General features: G+C 38.4%; 1 protein-coding gene across 1 annotated transcript; it reads left to right on the top strand.

The window, feature by feature from the left end:
- The first annotated feature begins 1,558 nt into the window (after positions 1-1,558).
- Positions 1,559-20,830, top strand: LOC148864089 (ribosomal RNA small subunit methyltransferase J). The gene is made up of 6 exons (XM_088977460.1): positions 1,559-2,155; positions 13,857-13,955; positions 15,694-15,871; positions 19,553-19,650; positions 20,186-20,247; positions 20,348-20,830. The coding sequence occupies exons 1-6, from the start codon at positions 1,694-1,696 to the stop codon at positions 20,475-20,477; spliced, it is 1,029 nt and encodes a 342-aa protein (XP_088833586.1). The 5' UTR covers positions 1,559-1,693; the 3' UTR covers positions 20,478-20,830.
- The last annotated feature ends 365 nt before the right edge of the window (positions 20,831-21,195 follow it).

Below are 21,195 nucleotides of genomic sequence, written 5' to 3'. Positions count from 1 at the left end.
TACAGATTATATATTTGACTGTCACAAACTGTTATAAAATCATATTCAACCACTACATTTTGCATTCAACTGTTACGAATGGTCAGATTCATTTCTCACCATGATAATCATCACAAATACTTTTACAAATACGCATTCAATCATCACAAATACTCAATGATACAAATTCTCTCACAGTCTATAATCGATCATTACAAATGCACATTTACCAAGTATAAAATTGTTGCAAACTCATTCTTAACCATCACAAGCCATATTTAGTGTCTGTTTGGCATCGATGCCGTTACTCCAGGAAATGGTGAAAAGTGGTGCTCTAAGAAACATCAATATGTTTGGAATCGTTTTTTCTTAAAAAAAATGGTGCTCCAAGCCATGCCTTAGAAATTGAGAAGGCATGGTTTGGAACAATGCCGAATTTGACATTTTCTCATATTGGAACTCGTTGCTGCCAACAGGGACATGAGGTGGCAGTCACATGGATTTCCTATAATGGGTACTAGTACTGAAAATAGATATAGAGCATTAGTATCAAACAGAAGGCATTGTTGTTGTTTTAGGAAACATTCTACCTGGCAGCAACATTTCCAATCCACACACATATATATATATATATATATATATATATAGAGAGAGAGAGAGAAAGAGAGAGAGAGAGAGAGAGAGAGAGAGAGAGAATGGTGCTATATCTACAGGATTGATGCCAAACATATACTTAATTGTTATAAACTCATACTTAACTACTACAAACTGATATTCAACTTGCACAAACCTTCATGGCCCCATATTTAACCATTACAATTGGTACATACCACTAAAATTCCATAATCAACCATTACAATTGGTACCCAATCAATGCAATTCATTACGAACCAATACTCAATTATTGTAATCCTATATTAAACCATTACATATTGATACTCGATTAGTATAAATTATGGTTATTGATCATCAATAAGCGTTAAGGGTGTGATTGTGTTTGGTTTGAAAGAAAAGATAGGAAAAGGAAGGAAAAGTAACTTTCACATAACTTAGACAAATGACAGTACAAAACTTTTGTATCCGTTTGGAAGGAATACAAATACAATAAATATGTAGAGTAAAAAACCTTATATTTTGTATGTATTTGCACTGTATATATCTATATTTATACTCCTTTCAAACTGAGCCTAATAAGCAAACCAAACAACGTTATGGTTTGGTGAAATCCAATTGCCTTATAGCACTGATGTGGCAAAGAAGTGGATATGCAATACAATGATACCAAACACACCTTATATGAGCGAGAATCAAGGTAGGAGGAAGGTAATGCAAAATTTGAACCAATTTTAGTATAAATGAGACCAAGTATACAAATTTTGTAACAGTTAGTTCAGTTTGGAAAAAAATACAAATATGTACAATGCAAATACATACAAAATAATACAAAAAACAAGATTTTGCACTCTTACGTACTGAATTTGTACTCCATTTCAAAAAATCAAAAAAAAGAAAAAAGAAAAAAGAAAAAAAAAAAGTTGAAAACCAAACTCACTATAGAGATGTGCACACTGCGCATTTCGTTCATTTTAGAACGACTCATTTTTTTGGGTCTTTTTGTTATAAGCTTTGAACGATAAAAAGAAAGAACTGAGACTGAGACAGAAAGGGAGGAGGTGGAGAGATTAGAGAGGAAGAACGCAGAAACTTAGCAGCAATGGCTTGTTGTTCACAACTGCTCGGAGCTTCGTCTGCCAGTATTACTAACCTGCGCTTCCGTGCGCCTCCAAAGAGTGGTTTATTCATCTTCCCTAAACCTTCATCCTTATCTGTGCCTAATCATCAGCATAGATGCAGAACCTCTCTCCAGGTTTCAACAATGGCAAAGAAGAGGAGCGAAGAAGCTTCAGTTCAGCAACAACCAAATTCTAGAACAGAGAAGCCAGTAGAAGAAGAGGAGAAAGTAGAGGAAGACTTGCCGTGGATTCAGGAGAAGGCCATGGACCTGGTGGAGTTCACAGGTTCCGTAACGCAGGCCATTCCCGGGCCGAGAGTCGGTGGAAGCTCCTTGCCTTGGATTCTGGCAATTCCGCTAGCTTATGCAGGAATAACTTTTGTTATCGCATTCGTTAAGACCGTCAGGAAGTTCAATTCTCCCAGGGAGAAAAGGAAGAAATTGGTCAGTTCTTTTTCTTCTGCTCCTTCCATTTTATTGTTATCTTTTTATTCGTTGTTTGAATTTGTTCGATTTTGCATTTCTTTTGGGAAATCGGAAGAAGAGAACTTACATCACTTAACTATCATATATTAGGAAAGCAAAAAATGGCATAAACCAGTGGAATCATGGTAGAGCTATTGATGCTTTGTTCGCATAGAGCAAGTGGAGACTATAAAGTGGAGGAGCATCAGTAGAAAGGAATACAAGAGCTAGTGGATGTTATTTATGTGGTGCCTTATTCCTTAATCTCTTGAAGGAAATGCAGGTTTTAGTTGGACATCATCACCATCCTCATCTAAGTCCTATCCCAACTATATGGGATTGGATACATGAATCATGTCTAGCCATTCCGTTATGTTTAATGCTATATCCATTGTTAAATTATGAGCGTTTGAATAATTTCTTACTACTTTGACCAATGCCCTTTTTGCCCCTAGCCCTTAGTTGGACTTCCCTTAGGAAATTCCTTTTTTCTTTCGATGATGTACCTTGTCAAGAGCATGTTTTGCTTATCATATCACAGGAACATCATTGTACTAACATTGAGAATTCATCCTTATTTATTTGCTTTCTCTTTTTTCCCCTACGTAATGTTCTATTAGATGCATGCATTAAGTATAGGCAGGATTGGGGGAATGGGTAGTGCGAGGAAGAGAGCAACTATCAAAGAGGCGATTAAGAAGTTTGACTCGGATGTGGTGTTAATTCAAGAATCTAAGAGATCTGATTTCGACAGTAGATGCAATAGGTGTGTGGAGATCAAGGGGGATAAAGTGGGCGACTGCTCCATCATGGGGAGCTTCAGGTGGGATTGTAACTTTGTGGAAAGAGGATGTGGTTGTAGGGGTCGAGGAATTAATAGGAGATCACTCAGTATCTGTGAAATTCAGGCATGTGGCAGATGGTTTTGATTGGGTCTTAACAAATGTATATGGCCCCAACGACTACAGACAGAGAAAGAAATTGTGGGAAGAGTTGAGTGATATTAGGGGCCTTTGGGAAGGACCCTGGTGCGTGGGAGGGGATTTTAATGTGGTGAGGTTCAAAGAGGAAACTAATAATCCGAGTCAGAGGGTGACTACAAGCATGCGAAATTTCAATCAGTTTGTGGACACCTTTGAGCTTAAAGAAATCCCTCTTCTAAATCACAATTTCACCTGGTCCAACCTACAATCTAGGTCGTTTTGCTCCAAGCTAGATAGATTCATGTTTTCAACAGATTGGGAAGAGCATTGGAGGAATCTAACTTCTAGGGCACTCCCTAGACTTACCTCAGACCACTGGCCCATAGTGATGTGTAAGGAAGAATTAAGAGGAGATGGACCTACCCCCTTTAGGTTTGAGAACATGTGGCTGGCTCATCCGAGATTCATTGAGAAAATCAGAGACTGGTGGGAGCAGTGTAAACTATCAGTAGAGTGGGAGGGTATGAAATTCCACAGGAAGCTTCAATTTCTAAAATCTAAGATAGAGGAGTGGAACCGACTAGAGTTTGGAAGATTGGAGGAGAGAAAGCAGACTTTGCGGGAACAATTAGAGGATTTGGATTTGAAGGAAGTAAGGGGTCCCTTTGGAGAGGAAGACAAAGAGTTGAGGTGGAGTGTGAGGAGGCAGATGGAAGACCTTTTGCTCCAAGAGGAAATAAGTTGGAGACACAAATCTAGGTGCAAATGGTTAAAGGAGGGAGACAGAAACACGAGGTTTTTCCATTCGTTGGCAAATAGCAGAAGGAGGAAGAACTTCATTTCAAAATTGGAATTCGAAGGTGAAGTAATTTTCCACCAAGCAGAAATAGCAGAGGCCTTTGTAAATCATTTTAAGTCTATTTTCAGAAGGCCGGTAAATGTGAGGGTTTGGCTGGAAGGGCTGGATTGGCCTACTCTAAGTGTAGCGGATAGGGAGGGCTTAGAGAGGGTTTTTGATATAGAGGAGATTAAGGAGGTAGTGTTTATGATGGATAGGACAAAAGCTCTAGGCCCAGATGGATTCACAATGGCTTTTTATCAGGATTGCTGGGATATTGTGAAGCAGGATATTATGCGGGTCTTTGAGGAATTTCATAGGAGGGGAATAATCAATCGGGGCTTAAACTCCACTTTTATTGCTTTGATCCCGAAGAAGAAAGAGGCTTCACACCCTAAGGATTTTAGACCTATCAGTTTGGTGCATAGTCAGATAATTGCAAAAGTGTTGTCTCTAAAAATAAAGAAAGTTCTTTCTTCTATTATTGCACCCAATCAAAGAGCGTTTGTGAAGGGGAGGCAGATCACTGATCAAATCTTGATTGCAAATGAGAGTTTGGAAAGTTTCAAGAAGTCCAAGAAGAAGGGTGTAGTTTGCAAACTAGATTTAGAGAAGGCCTATGACCTAGTTGATTGGTCTTTCCTGGTGGAGGTGATGAGGAGTTTTGGGTTTGGAAACAGATGGTGTAAATGGATTTGGGGTTGTGTTAAGAGCTACCACTATTCAATCTTGGTGAATGGAGCTGTAAGGGATTTCTTTCCTGCCTCAAGGAGAATAAGACAAGGAGACCCACTCTCCCCCTTCCTATTCACTCCGGTTGTAGATGTTTTGGGCAGACTTATTCATAGAACTGATGCGAGGAACTTAGTAAAAGGGTGGAGAATAGGAAGGGATCAAGTACCACTAACACACTTACAGTTCGCAGATGACACAATTCTTTTCTGTGAAGGTGGGGACATAAATTGGATAAGGAATCTGAAATTGGTCATACAATTATTTGAGCAGATGTCCAATCTAAAAGTGAACTTTGATAAGAGTTGTTTGGTGGGAGTGAATTTGGAGGAGAGAGAGGTAAGTGAATATGCGGGGTTATTAGGGTGTGCAATTTCAGATTGGCCATTGACTTATTTGGGTCTCCCCTTAGGAGATAATCCCATGAAGAACAACTTTTGGAACCCGGTTCTGGAAATACTTGAGAAAAGGCTTGCCTCATGGAGGAAAATTATCTTTCTCTAGGGGGGAGAATCACTTTAATTAGGTCTACCTAGCTAATCTTCCTGTTTACTTTCTGTCAGTGTTTAAGATTCCCATAAAGGTCTTAAGTAGAGTGGAAAATGTAGAGAAGATGGGCCGAATGGCCCATAGGCTGTTTATTCTTTCTTACTGTTTATGCTCTTTTCTATAATGGGCCTTATTCCGGGCCCATCCTTTCTATGTCTTGTTCTTTGTAATCTCTTGCCCAAATAAGGGCCTCCTTGTAATTATTCAAATTTATCTTAATAAAACTATGTTAGGGTGCTGAGAGGGGGTAATGTTTGAAACTCTCGCTCTCAAAACCCTCATTGCTGAACTCTCAAGGTCTGTTTTCTCAGTTTTTTTCATGGTATTAGAGCAGGCCTGAACTTCAGTATTCTAGGGCTGGAAGCTTCAACTCGTGTTGCCTGATTCTTGGAGGTCATTGGAAGGTGCCCAAGACTCAAATCTCTTGGAGAAGGGGTTCGGTGGCCAGGAAGAATTAGAGAAAAAAGGGAAACAACTTGGTTTCTAATTTGAAGCTTAAATATTGTAAGTTGTGCTCAGATTTCTGGGTTATTTTTCTGTGTTTGGACTGTTGAAGTGTTCGAAATTTCTGGGTTGTTTCTGTACAAACTATTCGACTGTCTTTTAATCTGGTTTAACCCAGAGATTTCTGGGTTGTTTTCATTCCTTTTTGGACTGTCAAAACTGCCGAAACATCCTTGGTTTCAGTGCTACAAATTGTTGTTTCTTTTTGGTTGTGTTTTGGGGGCCTGTACGGGCTGTTCTTGAGACTTGTTTCACCTTTGACAGTGGGGTCTTCTCTATTGTCCACACTATGTTTGTAAAAAGGTCTCCTCATCAATACAGACTGGTTTACTCTTCTTGATTACTTTTTGGTGATTACCTTGAAGTCCCTGATTAGAAAATGAACTTCGTTTGAGTGCACAATGCTTAGAAGTTTTCTGATTACTTCTTGAAGGCTGAACCAAGGTTCTACTTCAGTCTTGGATCTTGCAACTTCTGGGTGTAGTTTGGCCTTGTGTATTGCTGTTTTGAGGTTGGTTGAACTCAGTCCTTGCTCATCCTCATTCGGTACACTTGTAGAAGTCATCTGAAATCATATTTGAAGTGTTTACATGATGAATTCCTCAGAATTTGAAAACAAGATTGGTGCTGAATATGGACCGGTTCGGGGGACTCCAGGTGATTCTTTATTGGCTGCGACCATAGTTAAACTAGATGGAACTAATTATCTGGCATGGTCACAATCGGTAAAGATTCATATATGCAGTAGAGGAAAGTGGGGGTTTATTTTCGGGAGCAAGAAGGCTCCCCCAGAAGATGATCCATCCTACAAGAAGTGGATGCAAGAAAATTACTGTCATTGGGTGGCTTGTGAACTCAATGCAGCCACAAATTAGCCAACACTACCTATGGATGAATTCAACAAAGGAAATTTGGGACAGTGTTGCAGAAACCTATTCCCAAAAACTAAATGTGACTAGAGCCTATAAATTGAGAAGTGATGTGAAAAATTTAAGGCAAGGGGAGAAACCTTTAGCTGTATACTTCTCAACCCTTAAGTCTCTGTGGCAAGAAATTGACCTAATAGAAGCTGTAACTTGGGACACCACCAATGATGCAGAGACTTACAGAAAACTAGTTGAAAGGAACATGGTGTTTGAATTCTTAACCGGACTAAACCCAGAATATGATATCACAAAACAAAATATTCTTTCCAAGGAGAGTGTTTCATTGTCACAAGCTTATGCTTTGGTGAACAGTGAAGAGAGAAAACAGGTTGTTCAGGTTCAAGGGCTATTAGTGATCACTTTACGAATATGGGGGTTAAACCCAAAGGTGTTGTTGGGACATTTAGTGGCTCAGGAAAGAAAGAAGTTGTTTGTGAGTATTGCAAGAAGCCAAAGCACACCAAAGACAAGTGCTGGAAATAACATTTTGATCTTGTTCCTATTCGGTTTCAGAAAAAAACATGATAGTAAAAGGACAGGAAGCGCAAATGTAGCTGTTGGGCCAGATAGTGATAAGTACTATACTGAAGAGATGTCTGCTTGTGCACAGTTGGCAGCCATGAAAGCAGAATATGAAAAGTTTGGGAAGATGATCGGTCATCTAGAGGATGTGACTTCTTCTTCCAACCCTTTAGGAAATTCAACTTCTTCTGCATTTGCTCATTCAGGTATAAGGGCCTCTGCCAATCATGCAACCACTTCAGGTAATCTTAAGATCCCTTGGATTATTGACTCGGGTGCTTCTGATCATATGACCAACATTTCTACCTTGTTTGTTTCATATGACTTGCTTCCTGGATGTGATAAAATCACTTTAGCTAATGGTTCACTTGCCCCTATTTTTGGCAAGGGAACCATCAAGGCTACAAATTCCTTGTTCCTACCTTATGCCCTTCATGTACCTAGACTAAATACAAATTTGTTGCCTGTAAGTAGTTTAACCAAGTCACTAAACTGTTGTGTAACTTTCCTTCGTTCCTACTGTGTTTTTCAGGATCTAGAATCTCAGAAGGTGATTGGGAGTGGCTATGAGGTGAAAGGAATATACCTGCTTGATATTTCAGGACAATGCATTGATCATCCTGGGAATGTTGCTTTCGGGTCTGTTTCTTCAAAGTCTATTAGTCGAATTATATTGTGTCATCGTCGTTTGGGTCATCTGTCTTTTTTGCCTTGAGTCATCTATTCCCTGAACTGTTTAAGGGAATTAGTTTGTCCAGTCTTCATTGTGAGTCTTGTGAGTTATCAAAGCATTGTAGAAACAATTATCCTTTGAGCAATAAAACTCTTCTTTTCCTTTTAATATTGTGCACTCTGATGTGTGGGGGCCTTACCACTTACCCTCCATGGGTGGCTACAAATATTTTATATTGTTTATTGATGACTTTTCTCGATTCACTTGGATATTCCTGATGAAATCCCGTGATGAAGTTCCAAGATTTGTAAGACAATTCCATGAATTTGTTCTAACCTAATTTGATACCAGGATTAAAATTTTCAGATTTGACAATGCAAAAGAATATTTTGAGAAGAACCTATCCTGCTATCTCTCTGACATGGGGGTTATTCATCAAAGCTCCTGTGTTAGGACCCAGAACAGAATGGAGTTGCTGAGAGGAAAACTAAGCATATTGTTGAAGTTGCAAGGAGTATCTTATTTGCCTCACATGTTCCTACAAGGTTTTGGGGTGATGCCGTTCTCATAGCTACCTACCTTATAAATCGTATGCCATCCAGGGTTTTAGGGTTTAAGTCTCCCTTCAATCTCCTTCATCCGGACAAGGATCTTTTTCCTATTCCTCTTTGTATCTTTGGCAGCACTTGTTATGTACATGTTCCAAGTGTCCAAAGGCATAAATTTGAACCCAAAGCCCACAAGTGTGTCTTCCTTGATTATTCCTCCACACAAAAGGGTTACTGTTGTTTTAATCCAAAGACTGGCTCTCAGTATGTCTCAATGGATGTCACCTTTGATGAGCTTTCGGATGGACATTGTCCACAGGGGGAGGATTTGTCACAGGTGTTTGTTCTTCCTCTTCCTGTCCCAGTTGAGTCTTTTGATGAGTCTGCTTCTCCTTCGAATGAATCAAGGGCGGACCAGTCGTTCCAATTTCCCTATCCTAGTGTTCTTCCATCTTTATCTCCTCGTCCTATCCTCAATCCCAAGGTGTATTAAAGGCAAAGATCCAGAAATGAGCAGGTTATTTCTCCTACAACACATGAGTCTCATACACTTCTAGTCACAAATGAGACAACAGGTACAGTTTCAGCACCCTTGGAGTCATCCTTCCCTGACCTTGATATTCCCATTGCTGTTAGGAAAAGAAAACGGAAGTGCACTGCTCACTGCATTTCCAAGCACCTTTCTTACAAGTTGCTTTTTCCTTCATATTTTGCCTATCTATCTTCTGTTGCTTCTAACCCTATTCCCAGGTCTGTGTTAGAAGCTCTTAATATTCCAGAATGGAAGGATGCTATGAGGTCTGAAATTGATGCCCTACACAAGAATGACACATGGGAAGTGGTTGATTTGCCTAAAGGGAAGGATCCAGTCGGTTGCAAGTGGGTCTTTACTATCAAATATCGAGCTGATGACACCATTAAAAGTACAAGGCCAGGCTGGTTGCAAAAGGCTATACACAGACATATGGGATTGATTATCTGGAGACCTTTGCACCTATTGCCAAGATGACATCTGTGAGGGTTCTTCTATCTTTAGCTACTCACTTTGACTGCCCCCTTTATCAATTGGATGTGAAGAATGCATTTCTGAATGGTGAATTACATGAGGAGGTCTATATGTCTCTTCCTCCAGGGATGTACGGATCTTATATGAAATGAAAGGTATGCAAGTTAAAGAAATCTCTTTATGGACTAAAACAATTCCCTAAAGCATGGTTTGAGAGATTTAGAACAACACTTGTTAACTTTGCTTATGTGCAGACACAGTCTGATCATACTCTTTTTGTGAAGAGGAGTGAACCTCTGGCAATATACCTCATTGTATATGTAGATGATATTGTAGTGACTGGTAATGATGTTACAGGAATTCATGATCTAAAATCTTTCCTCCATACAGAGTTTGAGATTAAAGATTTGGGGGAACTGAGATACTTCCTTGGCATAGAAGTTGTTTGATCCAAGGATGGGATTCTTATATCCCAAAGGAAGTATGTTTTTGACTTGCTTTCTGAAACTGGAAAGATGGGTGCTAGACCATTTGCTATTCCTATTGATACGAGTCATAAACTCTCTGTCTCAGATGGGACATTGTTAGAAGACAAAGGAATCTTCCAGGGACTTCTTGGGAAACTTCTGTACCTATGCATGACTCGGCCAGATATTGCATATGCAGTCAGTTGCATTAGCCAATTCATGAATGCTCCCCGAGACACTCATATGGCAGCAGCAAAGCGAATCCTATGTTATTTGAAGGGATCCCCAGGAAGGGGAATTCTGTTTGCCAAGCATGGTCATATGAAACTTGAAGCCTACACTGATGCTGACTGGGCCAGAAACATTGATGACAGAAGATCTACTTCTGGGTATTGCAGATTGGTGGCTAGTAATGTTGTTTCTTGGAGAAGCAAGAAACAATTAGTTGTTGCTCGGTCTTCAGCTTAAGCAGAATACAGGGCCATGACACATGGAGTTTCTGAACTATTATGGCTAAAATCATTGATGAAGGAACTTGGGGTTGAACATGACAAGCCAGTGATGTTGTACTGTGATAATCAGGTTGCCATCAATATTGTTCACAATCCAGTGCAGCATGATAGAACTAAGCATATTGAAGTTGATTGATACTTCATTAGAGAAAGGGTCTCTTCTGGTGAAGTATGTCTTCCTTTTATCTCATATGAAGGACAGTTGGCAGATTTTCTCACCAAAGGTATTCCCAAGGCAAAACTTCAACATGATACTAGCAAGCTTGGCATGATTGACATCTATGCTCAGCTTGAGGGGGAGTGTAGAGAGGATGGGCCGAATGGCCCATATGTTGTTTATTCTTTCTTACTGTTTATGCTCTTTTCTGTAATGGGCCTTATTCTGGGCCCATCCTTTCTATATCTTGTTCTTTGTAATTTCTTGCCCAAATAAGGGTCTCCTTGTAATTATTCAAATTTATCTTAATAAAACAGTGTTAGGGTGCTGAGAGGGGGTAATGTTCGAAACTCTCACTCTCAAAACCCTCATTGCTAAACTCTCAAGGTCTGTTTTCTTAGTTTTCTTCAGAAAAGTTGAGGGATTTCTTGTGGGAACCAGGAGAGGAGAAGAAAGACCATAGGGTGAGTTGGGAGGTGGTAACTAGAAGCAAGCAGTTAGGAAGGCTTGGGATTGGGAATATCAGGAAATGAAACATGGCATTGTTGGGGAAATGGTTATGGAGGTTTCTAATGGAAAGGGACAGACTCTGGACGAAGATTGTGGCTAGTATACATGGGCTGGAAGACAATGACTGAGATCCAGGAATCTTGGCAAGGACTACAACTGCTTCTCTTTGGAAAGCCATTTATGATTTGCTTCCGGTTTTCTCCCCTTGGATAAGGTATGATCTGAACTCTAGTAATCTCGTAAAATTCTGGGAGCAGCCTTGGGTTGGGGACTCATCTGTGATGGACCAATTTCCCTCCTTATATGCGTTGTCAAACCTGAATAATGAACCCATTTCTTCTTTCTTAGTTCCTTCTGATTCTAATTCCGGTTTTGGATGGAATCTAGGGTTGAGGAGAACAATAAGGGATACGGATTTGGGCTGCCTGTCATCTCTACTAGCCACCCTTGAAAATGTTTTCTTGGACCCGAGTAAGGATGACTCCAAAATTTGGACCCCATCCTCCAATGGTTCCTTCTCCTATGCGTTGTTTTTTGAGACCTTGGTCCATCCTCCTACTCCCTCTGGCCTTTCCTTCCCTATTAATGAGATTTGAAGTAAACCCATTCCTCCTTGGGTTAGTAGTTTTTGCTGGGAAACTTTCCTAGAAAGAATAAACACAACCGACCTGCTTGAAAGAAAAAGACCTAATTCTTGCTTACTTCCCAATAGGTGTGTTCTTTGTAAAGCTAATGGGGAAACAACTTACCATCTTATGGTTACTTGTCCGATTAATAAGACTATTTGGGAATGGGCTTCATCCTTGTTTGGATGCACTTGGAATCCCCCCGTGAGTTTGCAAAGCTTGTTCTCTCCCTCGTTCTCTAGATGGCCTAAGAAAAGAGGGAAGATCATGTGGAGAAGCATTAGAGCAGCTGTGTGCTGGTCCGTATGGGAAGAGTGGAACTTTCAGACAAGGAAAGATCTATGGAGAATTTAACTGGATTAATACACTTAAGGGTCAGTCATTGGCTGAAATCTTTGGAGCTTTTTTCAGAGTTCTCCATGGCTGATCTTTTGAGAAAGTGGAAAGAAGTTGCTACCTTGGCTCAGTGCAAAAGGACCTCTAGACCTTCTTGGTCCCCCCCTCCTTCAGGATTAATGAAACTAAATTTTGATGGTTGTAGTTTAAGGAATCCTGGGCCTTTTGGGATTGGGGGAGTTTTCAGAAATGAGGCTGGGATTATTTTTGCTATGTTCTCTGGCCCTATTGGTGAGGGTGACTCTCTTAGGGCAGAGATTTTAGCAGCTTTGGAAGGAATCAAAAGAGCAAGAGAATTAAACATTCGGTGTTTGATCATTGAAGGGGACTCGGAGGTAGTAATTAGGTGGTTGAAGGAAGACAACAATGGTTTGTGGAACTACAGAAATGAAAGGAAAATTTTAAATGGCTGAGTAGGGATATTGAGGTGAAGTACAACTGGGTGAAGAGAAGTGCTAATTCCATGGCCAATGGGTTAGCCAAGCAAGGGGTGCTTAAGGATTCTTTGTTTTGGGCCACATTTTAGCTTTCCTTCTTATTCTCTGCTGTGGGGGAGTTAAGATATTTTACCTCCCCTCTCTTGTACTCAAAGTTTCACAATTTTTATAATCTAATAAAACATTCTGTTATTGATAAAAAAAAAAGTATAGGCAGGGTTGTCCTTTTACTGTGGACTTTGTAATTTTAAATTTTTTATAGCATCTTTGCTGTCTGAAAATGTCCAAAAATGACCATTGTATTTGTTTGTCCTCCAAAGAAGTCAGACTTCTTGGATATTTCATATTTCTACATGTCATTAGATAAATTAGATGCTTGGTCTCCTTTCCAAACATTTACTTGCCAAAAGGAAAGGCCAGGATAGGAATTGACATGCTTGCATGGTGACTTGATTCAATCTTCTAATTTTTATTCTTTTCAACTTTTTCTAAGAATTAAAAGTTTCAAGACAATTCGGTCAATCATGCCGACTATAACAAAATATTTAAGGTTATACATTTTTGCAGAATGAAAGAAACAGTAAAGAAAGAACAATATTAGACCTTTTTAGATGTTTGGGATCAATAAATCAATCTGACCTTCTGGGTGGATGTGTCCTACAAGTTTGGGTACATTTGTTTTGAATCATTGCAATAAGAAATCAGTAATCCCCTATATTTGGTTCAGAAAATAGTACCCATGTTTATATCAATGTTTGCAAACTGTTGTTGACCCGGATGGTTTGACAGTTTAACCCATCACCTGGAAGCAAGACCACTTCCATTTTTACCTCAAACATATTAGAAGCCAAATAGCCAATAAAACGTTGAATTGGTTAATGAACTACTGACCATCTGCTTAAACTAGTGACTGCTCAACTTTATTCATGGCTTGACAGTTCATACTAATTTATTCCTTTTTATTTTTAATATATATTTTAATTATCACGAAATCAGTCTGTCAATGGGGTAGTCAAATAGAGGGGGGGGGGAGGTAAAAAGATCAAGGTTGAGAGACCCACCCCTAGCAGAAGAGAAGCTTACCGGTAGCCATGCTTACCGATATTACCATCTAAGGGGTAGATCAGCTTTAGCAGGTGGACCCATTCAACCTGGATGGTCAAACTGGTGACTGTCACCACGGACAGAAAACCGGATCAGTCTCCAGTTTGGTTTTTTAAGTACTGGTTTATATTTTTTATTTTTAAGATCTAAGAAATGAACTGGACTCTTTTTAGCCATATCACTGATTTGAGTTTTGATAAAATGAAGTAGACTTTGTTTAACCACATACTGATTCAAGTTTGATTTTCAGGTGAACAAAAATGCCATGCTATGCAAATCAATTGATGAACTGTTTCAGAAAGGGAGGGACGAAGTTCAGCATTCATCTCTCAAGGGGCTTATGCAAAAGGTGAGATCTCGAACAGAGACTGACATTATTTCCCTGAATATAATGATTGTCTTGTATGCAAACAGAGTTAGATGTAAGTAGCTAATTATTACGAAATCCTGTTCCATCTTACCATATGATATTTGCCAGAATTTAAAATTAGAAGTATCTAAAATCAAGTTCTGTGTTTATCTTTCTTTATAGTTACGATTGAAAGATTGAGTGGTGGATCATTGGTTATGGCTGAGAATTGGTTGTGCAAGAGTTTTTTGTCTTCTCAAAAATAGCCATTTATTCCTCTTTTTCAAACTTCCTTCCATTTAGAGCTATTGGTCCTACAATTGCAGAAAAGTATAAAACTATTTCAGACTCAGGAGTTTGTAAACCTGAACCAGGTTGGATTTTGATAAAAGAGAAATATAATTTACTATTGATAAAAGAAAAAAGTAATATAATTTACCATTAACTAAATGACAAGGATTGTTCACCAAGAAAGTTGTGGGATATGTGGTGGACATGATCCTTTCACAAGATGTGGGAATAACTTTTTCAGAATTACTGATTGACCAGATCACATATAATATTAGACAGATGTGCAAATTACCTCTTCCAAAACGCAAGTTAAAAGATTCTCTACTTATCAGAAAAAAAAGTAAAAAGTTTCTCTCTACTTTTCTAACAAGACTATGGCAGATATATCAGCTGTCCTCTAAAGTCTAAACCCATCTTAATGGTCTTTTGATCTTGGCTGTGTGTGATCTAGGCTTCTAATAATTCAAATATGAAGTTCTTGATCACCAGTAAGTGTAAAATTGGGAGAACATTCACCCCAAAGCCAGTCCAGTGAAGAGACCCCATATTTGCACTAATTAGAGAGGGAGAAAAGTGTGTACTCACTCCTGAAACCCCAAAGCTTCCCCAAATCAATTTTGATTACTAAAGAAATTTAAAATAGCCACAAAATACTTGAATGCCAAACCCAATCTGATTGCACAGATTTCTACCAAATCAAACTTCTCAATCTCTAATCTTTATTGATTTTGGGCAAAATTCTCTAGATTACTTTCTAGGCATCACAAGTGCCAACATCAATCTCCAAAAGTCCTTTAAAAATCAAGCAATTTAAATCCTGTTGATAAGCTTTCTTAATTCTCCATACTATCGGCTGATACTAGATAAATATGGCATCACACATGACACATGAATAAGGAAGCGAACTTGCTCTGATGAACCTTAAACTGTAAGGGAATTGGGGCTTTTTGGGGGAGAGATAAGAGGTTTTATCTCTGTATTTGAACAAACTGTACTTGCCATTTTATGCTCATTTTAATAAAATTTTATGGTATTGATAAGAGAGAGAGAGAGAGAACTTGCTTTGATACCAACTTGTTTGATTTATTCAATTATGTTTTGGAAATAAAATATAGTTAGAGAGAAGAACAGGGAACAAGGGAAGAGAATGAGGACATGAGATTGATTGAGGGAGAGAACAAAAAGTTTGAGGACCGAGGCATGTTGCCTCTTGTATTTATACTGGTGTACTTTATACAATAAATGACCAAACTAACCCTGGTTGAGTTCACAAATATGCATATATCAACAACATGGACCCTAATTTTTCTGTGCTTGTACAGAAGAGGCATAGCAAACATGCATATATCGACAACATGGACCCCTAGCTTTTATGATTGTCTCTCCTCTTCTTTCTTTTTGGTTTATATTTTCTGCATCTTTATACAATAGCTTACTCTATCTCCAGACAGGTTTTGACAAGGTGGAAGTTTTGCGGAAGTACATTCGGTATGCGATGAATGAAAAACCCTTCAATGCTGACTTGGTTGCTGACCTAATTCAACTCAGAAAAGCTTCTATGTTGGATGATGCCCAGGTTGCTGAAATTTTAAATGAGATCTCAAGACGGGTTGTGCGAGAAAAAGGTAATTCATCCTATTACTACTCTTGTCATCTGTATAGTCTTCATTACCTTTTCCTTTTTTTTTTTTGATGGATAACTGAAAACTTATATTAATTTTTTTGGGAAATAAATATATTTACAAGTTGATGAGAAAAATGTAACTCATCTTATTATTATTATTTTTTTTATGGATAGCTTGTATGCAAGCTAAACATTGAAAAGGCCTATCATTTGGTAGACTGGTCATTTCTTTTAGAGATCATGAGAAGATGTGGATTTGAGAAAAGATGGTGTTGATGGATCTTTGGGTGTCTACATGCTTGTCACAACTTAGTGTTGGTAAATGGAATATTAAGGGATTTCTTTCCTGCTTGTAAAGAGCTTAGACAAGGGGACCCACTTTGGGAGGGTGTTTTAGGCCTATTTGTAATTTGTCTTTAGTTTGGAATGCACCTCGCAACTCTCCTTGAGCCTTGTACTGCTTCTGATAAAAGAAAGACAAGTGGTTCCACTTTTTCCCTTTGTTTTTATCCCCACACCTGTGTCTTTGGCAGGCTAATCTCTAGAGCAAATAGGAAGCAATTAATTAAGTGTTGGAGAGTTGGGAGGGAAGAGGGATAATATTGTAGTCATTCATCTTAAGTTTGCAGATGATATAATAATATTCTATGAAGGTTGTGACTCTCAGCAAGTGAGAACTTGAGGATGTTGGTGAATTTGTTTGAGTGGATATCCAACCTGAATATAAACCTTGACAAGAGTTGCATTGCTAGGATTGTTGTGGGAGATAGCAGGAATTATAGGGTGTTTGTGTTGGAAATATGATTTCCATGTGCTCATTTAAAGCCATATTGTATCTTTGTACTGATTCATTCATTAATAAAAAGAGAGTGCTGTATATGGGGCACTTTATTAATGGTTATGTTTGTGTGATCGGAAAGTCCTTAGGTAACATTGTAGGGCATTTAGGTGATGAGTGAGACTTATCACGAGAGATTTGGGTTACCTGGTTCTTTGTAAACATAGAACATCCCAATTAAGGGTGAGCTTGGGCAGCTCATTTATAAGGTTGGCACATGGACGGTTTCCATCATATGGTGTGATAATATCTCATCCAATGTTTTAAAAAATGACCCAGAACCGAAACTGTTCTGGCCACCGATTTCCAGGTCGACAGTTCAACCATATGGTTTGGACGGACAGCCCATTTTGACAAAAAATTAAAAAACAATAATTAAAATAAGAAAGGCCAAAAACTGTTGAACGGATTGAATGGGTTGGCGGGTTGGTGGTTCCCAGGCCGAACAGTCCAACTGTCCGGGTCAACGGCGGTTCGAAAACATTGATCTCAGTCATTGGGGTGAGACTCCAAATTGCTATGTGTGTGTGTGTATTAGATACACACTGATCTAGTTCAGCTAAGTTTGATTCATCACAAGATAGTCACTATTAATAGAATGGATCACATAGTTATAGAGATGTTTCTGCCCTTGGACCTGAGGAGTTCTCAGGACTGTAGTATCATCATGATCTGTCACTTTGATGTGCTATGGGTGAGGTTACCATTGGGTTGTAACTAAAATACTTTGTCTACTGTGAGGATGAAAGTGATATTATAACTAGGGATGAACTTAGGCAGGCTTTGGTTGGACTTTTGTCAAAATTTGAATGGGCCTAACCTAAAGGCCTGAGCCTAAAGCAATGCAAAATGCTAATTGGGCCAACCTGAGTTGCACTCCTAATTATGACTCTAAGAATATCCAATAAGGGATCTATACCCTCAAACAAGAGGAGAGTTTCACAGCCAAGAAGTTGACCTACACTTGAAGATGGTTTCATCATGTTAAATTTTGATGGGAACAGCCATGGTAATCTAGGTCCCTCTGAAATAGGGGGGATATTTAGATACAAAGATGGTCATACTGTAGCTTTGTTTTCAGGTTCAATTGGTGTTGGGGATTCTATAGGGGCTGATCTCCTTGTTGCATTTCAAGGAGTGCAACTGTCAAAAGACATGAACATGGACAAGCTGATACTGAAAGTGGTTCCAAGGTAGTCAAGAAACATGTCCAAAAAATGAGTGTGGGAATTCCAGATGGATGAGTGGAAAAACTAGAAAGATTGGGGTCAGAAATGAAGTCATTCAGAGGAACCTGGGAATAGCTCCATGGGTGATAAATGTCATGCCCAATACACACCATGTTTGGAGTCATGGTATGCAATCAAATCTCTGATAATTAAAACTAGGAAAACCAACATGTATAATAAGCAGCTCCAATTGGTTTGCATTTGCACCTACTTTCTTAAGAACTCCACCAATGACCCAGGCATTTCTAGATATCAGCTTATGGTATGCCCCTCCTGGAAATTGTTCAGGTTATAATGGAATCACTTTTTTTAATCATTGGGCTATAATTGAATCAACATTGTGTCTTCTTAATTGAACTCAACACAATTTTGATGAATGTTGGCCTTAGACTTGTGCTACTTGGTGTTTCAGGCTAACTTCACTAGACTTCATCATAAATGTATTTTTTCATGCCTTTTGTGAACAAGCAATCGGACCATGTCATTGGTTGCTGAGCTTGAAGCCTAAGATGATCTTGAAAAGTTGCCCTTTGGATCAATTTGTTGATTGAGCTATTGTATGCAAACCCCATTTGTGGTAGAATTACACCCCATGCCGTAAGTCTATCTTTTTATCAAGTATCCAAGAAGATTTCCTGAACTTCTATTAACTATTGGCCATTTGTTTGTGGATGTTGTGACATAGAGAACTCAGTTTTGTACCCAAAGAGCTTTCCAGAAGTAACTAATAGACTTGATATCCCTTGTGATGAAATGGATTTGGGTACTTGATGTGGACAAATGACTTCTTTGAAGAAATCATAGATGTCTGTAGCATTTACCACCGAGGAATGATGTGTTTCTCCTTTCAAGAACTGGTCAAATTACAAAAATAGAAACTTGACTTTTTGCATCTTGGGTAGGCTTTGTACTTCCTAAACTGGAATTAGCATTTTAACTCTTAAGCTCAATTGCAATAAGATGTTGTAGGCCAGCTCTTATAAATTACCTTTAAAATACAAATGGCAACTAAAAGAATCCTAAAGATCTAATTATTTATCAACTGGGGTACAATCCTTTCTTGCACGAAGACCCTGTCAATAAAATGGTAGTAACTTTCCCAAGCATGCGCTGTTCACAAGATCATGTTGTTGTACATCTAACTAAAACCATCTTATCCCACTGAAATCAAGTGAAACCCAAAACTTAAAGCTGCAAAAAAGTGATGAATCAACAATTTCAACTTCTTTTAAATCTTAAAAACATTCTAATAATGACCTTAAAACCATTAATGACCTTTAGAATAATTGAACATTTTTCTGTGACAATAATGGAACAGAAAGTAACTAAAAAGGACATCAGAATTTACCAAATTTAAAATTTTCAAAAATTAGAAAATTGACACTGGATGAAAAATTCTCCATGGTTCTTTCCTTCTCATGGCATTATCACCAACAGTCTGGCCCATATTTCTATTCCAGACACAGGTAGAACTAACATTTATTTCAAGGTTATCAAGTAAAATACCTTGCTAAAGAACATTATAAAGCTTTGAAACAATGCTTTATTGCTATTGATAAAAAAAAAACAATGCTTTATTGCTCAGTTAATGTGCTTTGTTGTCCATATTTTTCAGGTCCAGTAGTAATGGATATGTCAGGATACTCGGAAAAGGGTTTAAAACGAAAGCTTGCTGTTCAGGCCCTTTTTGGGAAGATATTTTATCTATCTGAGGTAAATGGATGTTTTATGAGTATTCCCTTTTTTATTGGAATTATGAGTATTCCCTTTTCATTTTAAATAACTTTGTTGCCTCAATTTTTTAGATGATATTAGTACTTATTCAGTATGGCATGGTCGTCCAACTTCATATTTTACCAGCTTTCTATTGGAGAGGCCAAAAATTGTTTGTTCAATCACACAATGCTAAAAGTCAAAACTAAGTGTAATGGACATGGATGGTATTATTGCCTGAATTCTGCAATATATCAAATTTGTTTTTGTAATCGCCCACCAAATGGTTGCATGTGGATTGTACAGTCAGTGTACCTATTGGAGTGGGGACTGGGGAGGACAACTTATGTTCTACCCTTGAGTGGTGACTTGGTTTTTTTCTGCATCATATTTCTAGTTATTTGAATTTAAGAATTTTAGTTGTTTTCAAACTAGTCGTGTTATTGTGTACAATGTGAATTCCATGTTTGACTAGTAGGGTGTTGGTTAGCAGCAAGTTGAATTGATTACCCTTTTATGTTTCTTCCTGGACCAGCTGCCAGAGTTCTGTTCGAGGGACAGCTCCTTAATTGTCAAGGAAATATTTGGTGTTACAGAGTAGGTCTTTTCCCTTCTGTCTTTACAGAACTTCTGTCATCCTCCTGAATTTCATCATTGATATATTAATAATATTTTATTTTTGTTTTCATGTATACAGTGAAGATCTTGACACTCTTCGAATACATACTTTCTCCAATGATGGGGATGTTGATTCAATTCAGAAGATGGTTGATAGTCCAGAATCAGGGGAATCCAGTGACGATTCATCCAATGCTTCACGAGATTGATTATGTAATTCTGGGAGTGTAAAAGCAGGGGGCAAATTGCAGTGTTGGGCTTAGTTTAGCATGGGGAGAATTAGAAGAGTAATTTGGGGGTTTAGCCCCACAGAAAGATGGTCTTATATATTATGTAGTTCAGGAGATTTTGTTTTTTCTTATAAGCAGTTCAGAAGAAGATAATGTGAGAGAAGAAAATTTTGGCGAGTTCCATTTTTTTTTTCATGGTAATACATTCTGTGAGCTTGAAATACTAAATGGATGGTCTTATCTTGCTTTTGTATTCAAAAAACACTGGTTCAATCTCTTTAATGCAGTTGGGTGCATTCCCAGAATGCACTTGCTTGTGAATATTTCATACACATCTTGGGCTTTTTGTTGAGAGGTCTGGCGGCCCCTCTAGGCTATTTCCCTTTTAAGAGTAAACAAGGCTCCGTTTCTTTACAATGCAATTCCATTTGCACTAGCACAAATTCATAAAGTGTAAATGACAAGGTTTTAAATTCTTGTTCACTTTTGCTTTAGGTTTTACATTGCCTAGTTCAGATTTGACTTCATCTGCAATGTAGACAAACAAAATAAGACAAGATAAAGCAAAAAGGAAATCAAATTTAGCACTCATCAATGCAAATGGAATGGCAATGCAAACGAGCTAGTTAGCTAGGCCAAATTGCATTATAAATAATTCAGACATGTCAGTTGAACCAGTGAGGACAAGCTTTCAGGT

Source organism: Nelumbo lutea, chromosome 3 (assembly GCF_056320005.1).
Source record: "Nelumbo lutea isolate HS-2025 chromosome 3, American lotus-T2T, whole genome shotgun sequence".
NCBI lineage: Eukaryota > Viridiplantae > Streptophyta > Magnoliopsida > Proteales > Nelumbonaceae > Nelumbo > Nelumbo lutea.
This window is presented reverse-complemented; position numbering and strand designations above follow the sequence as displayed.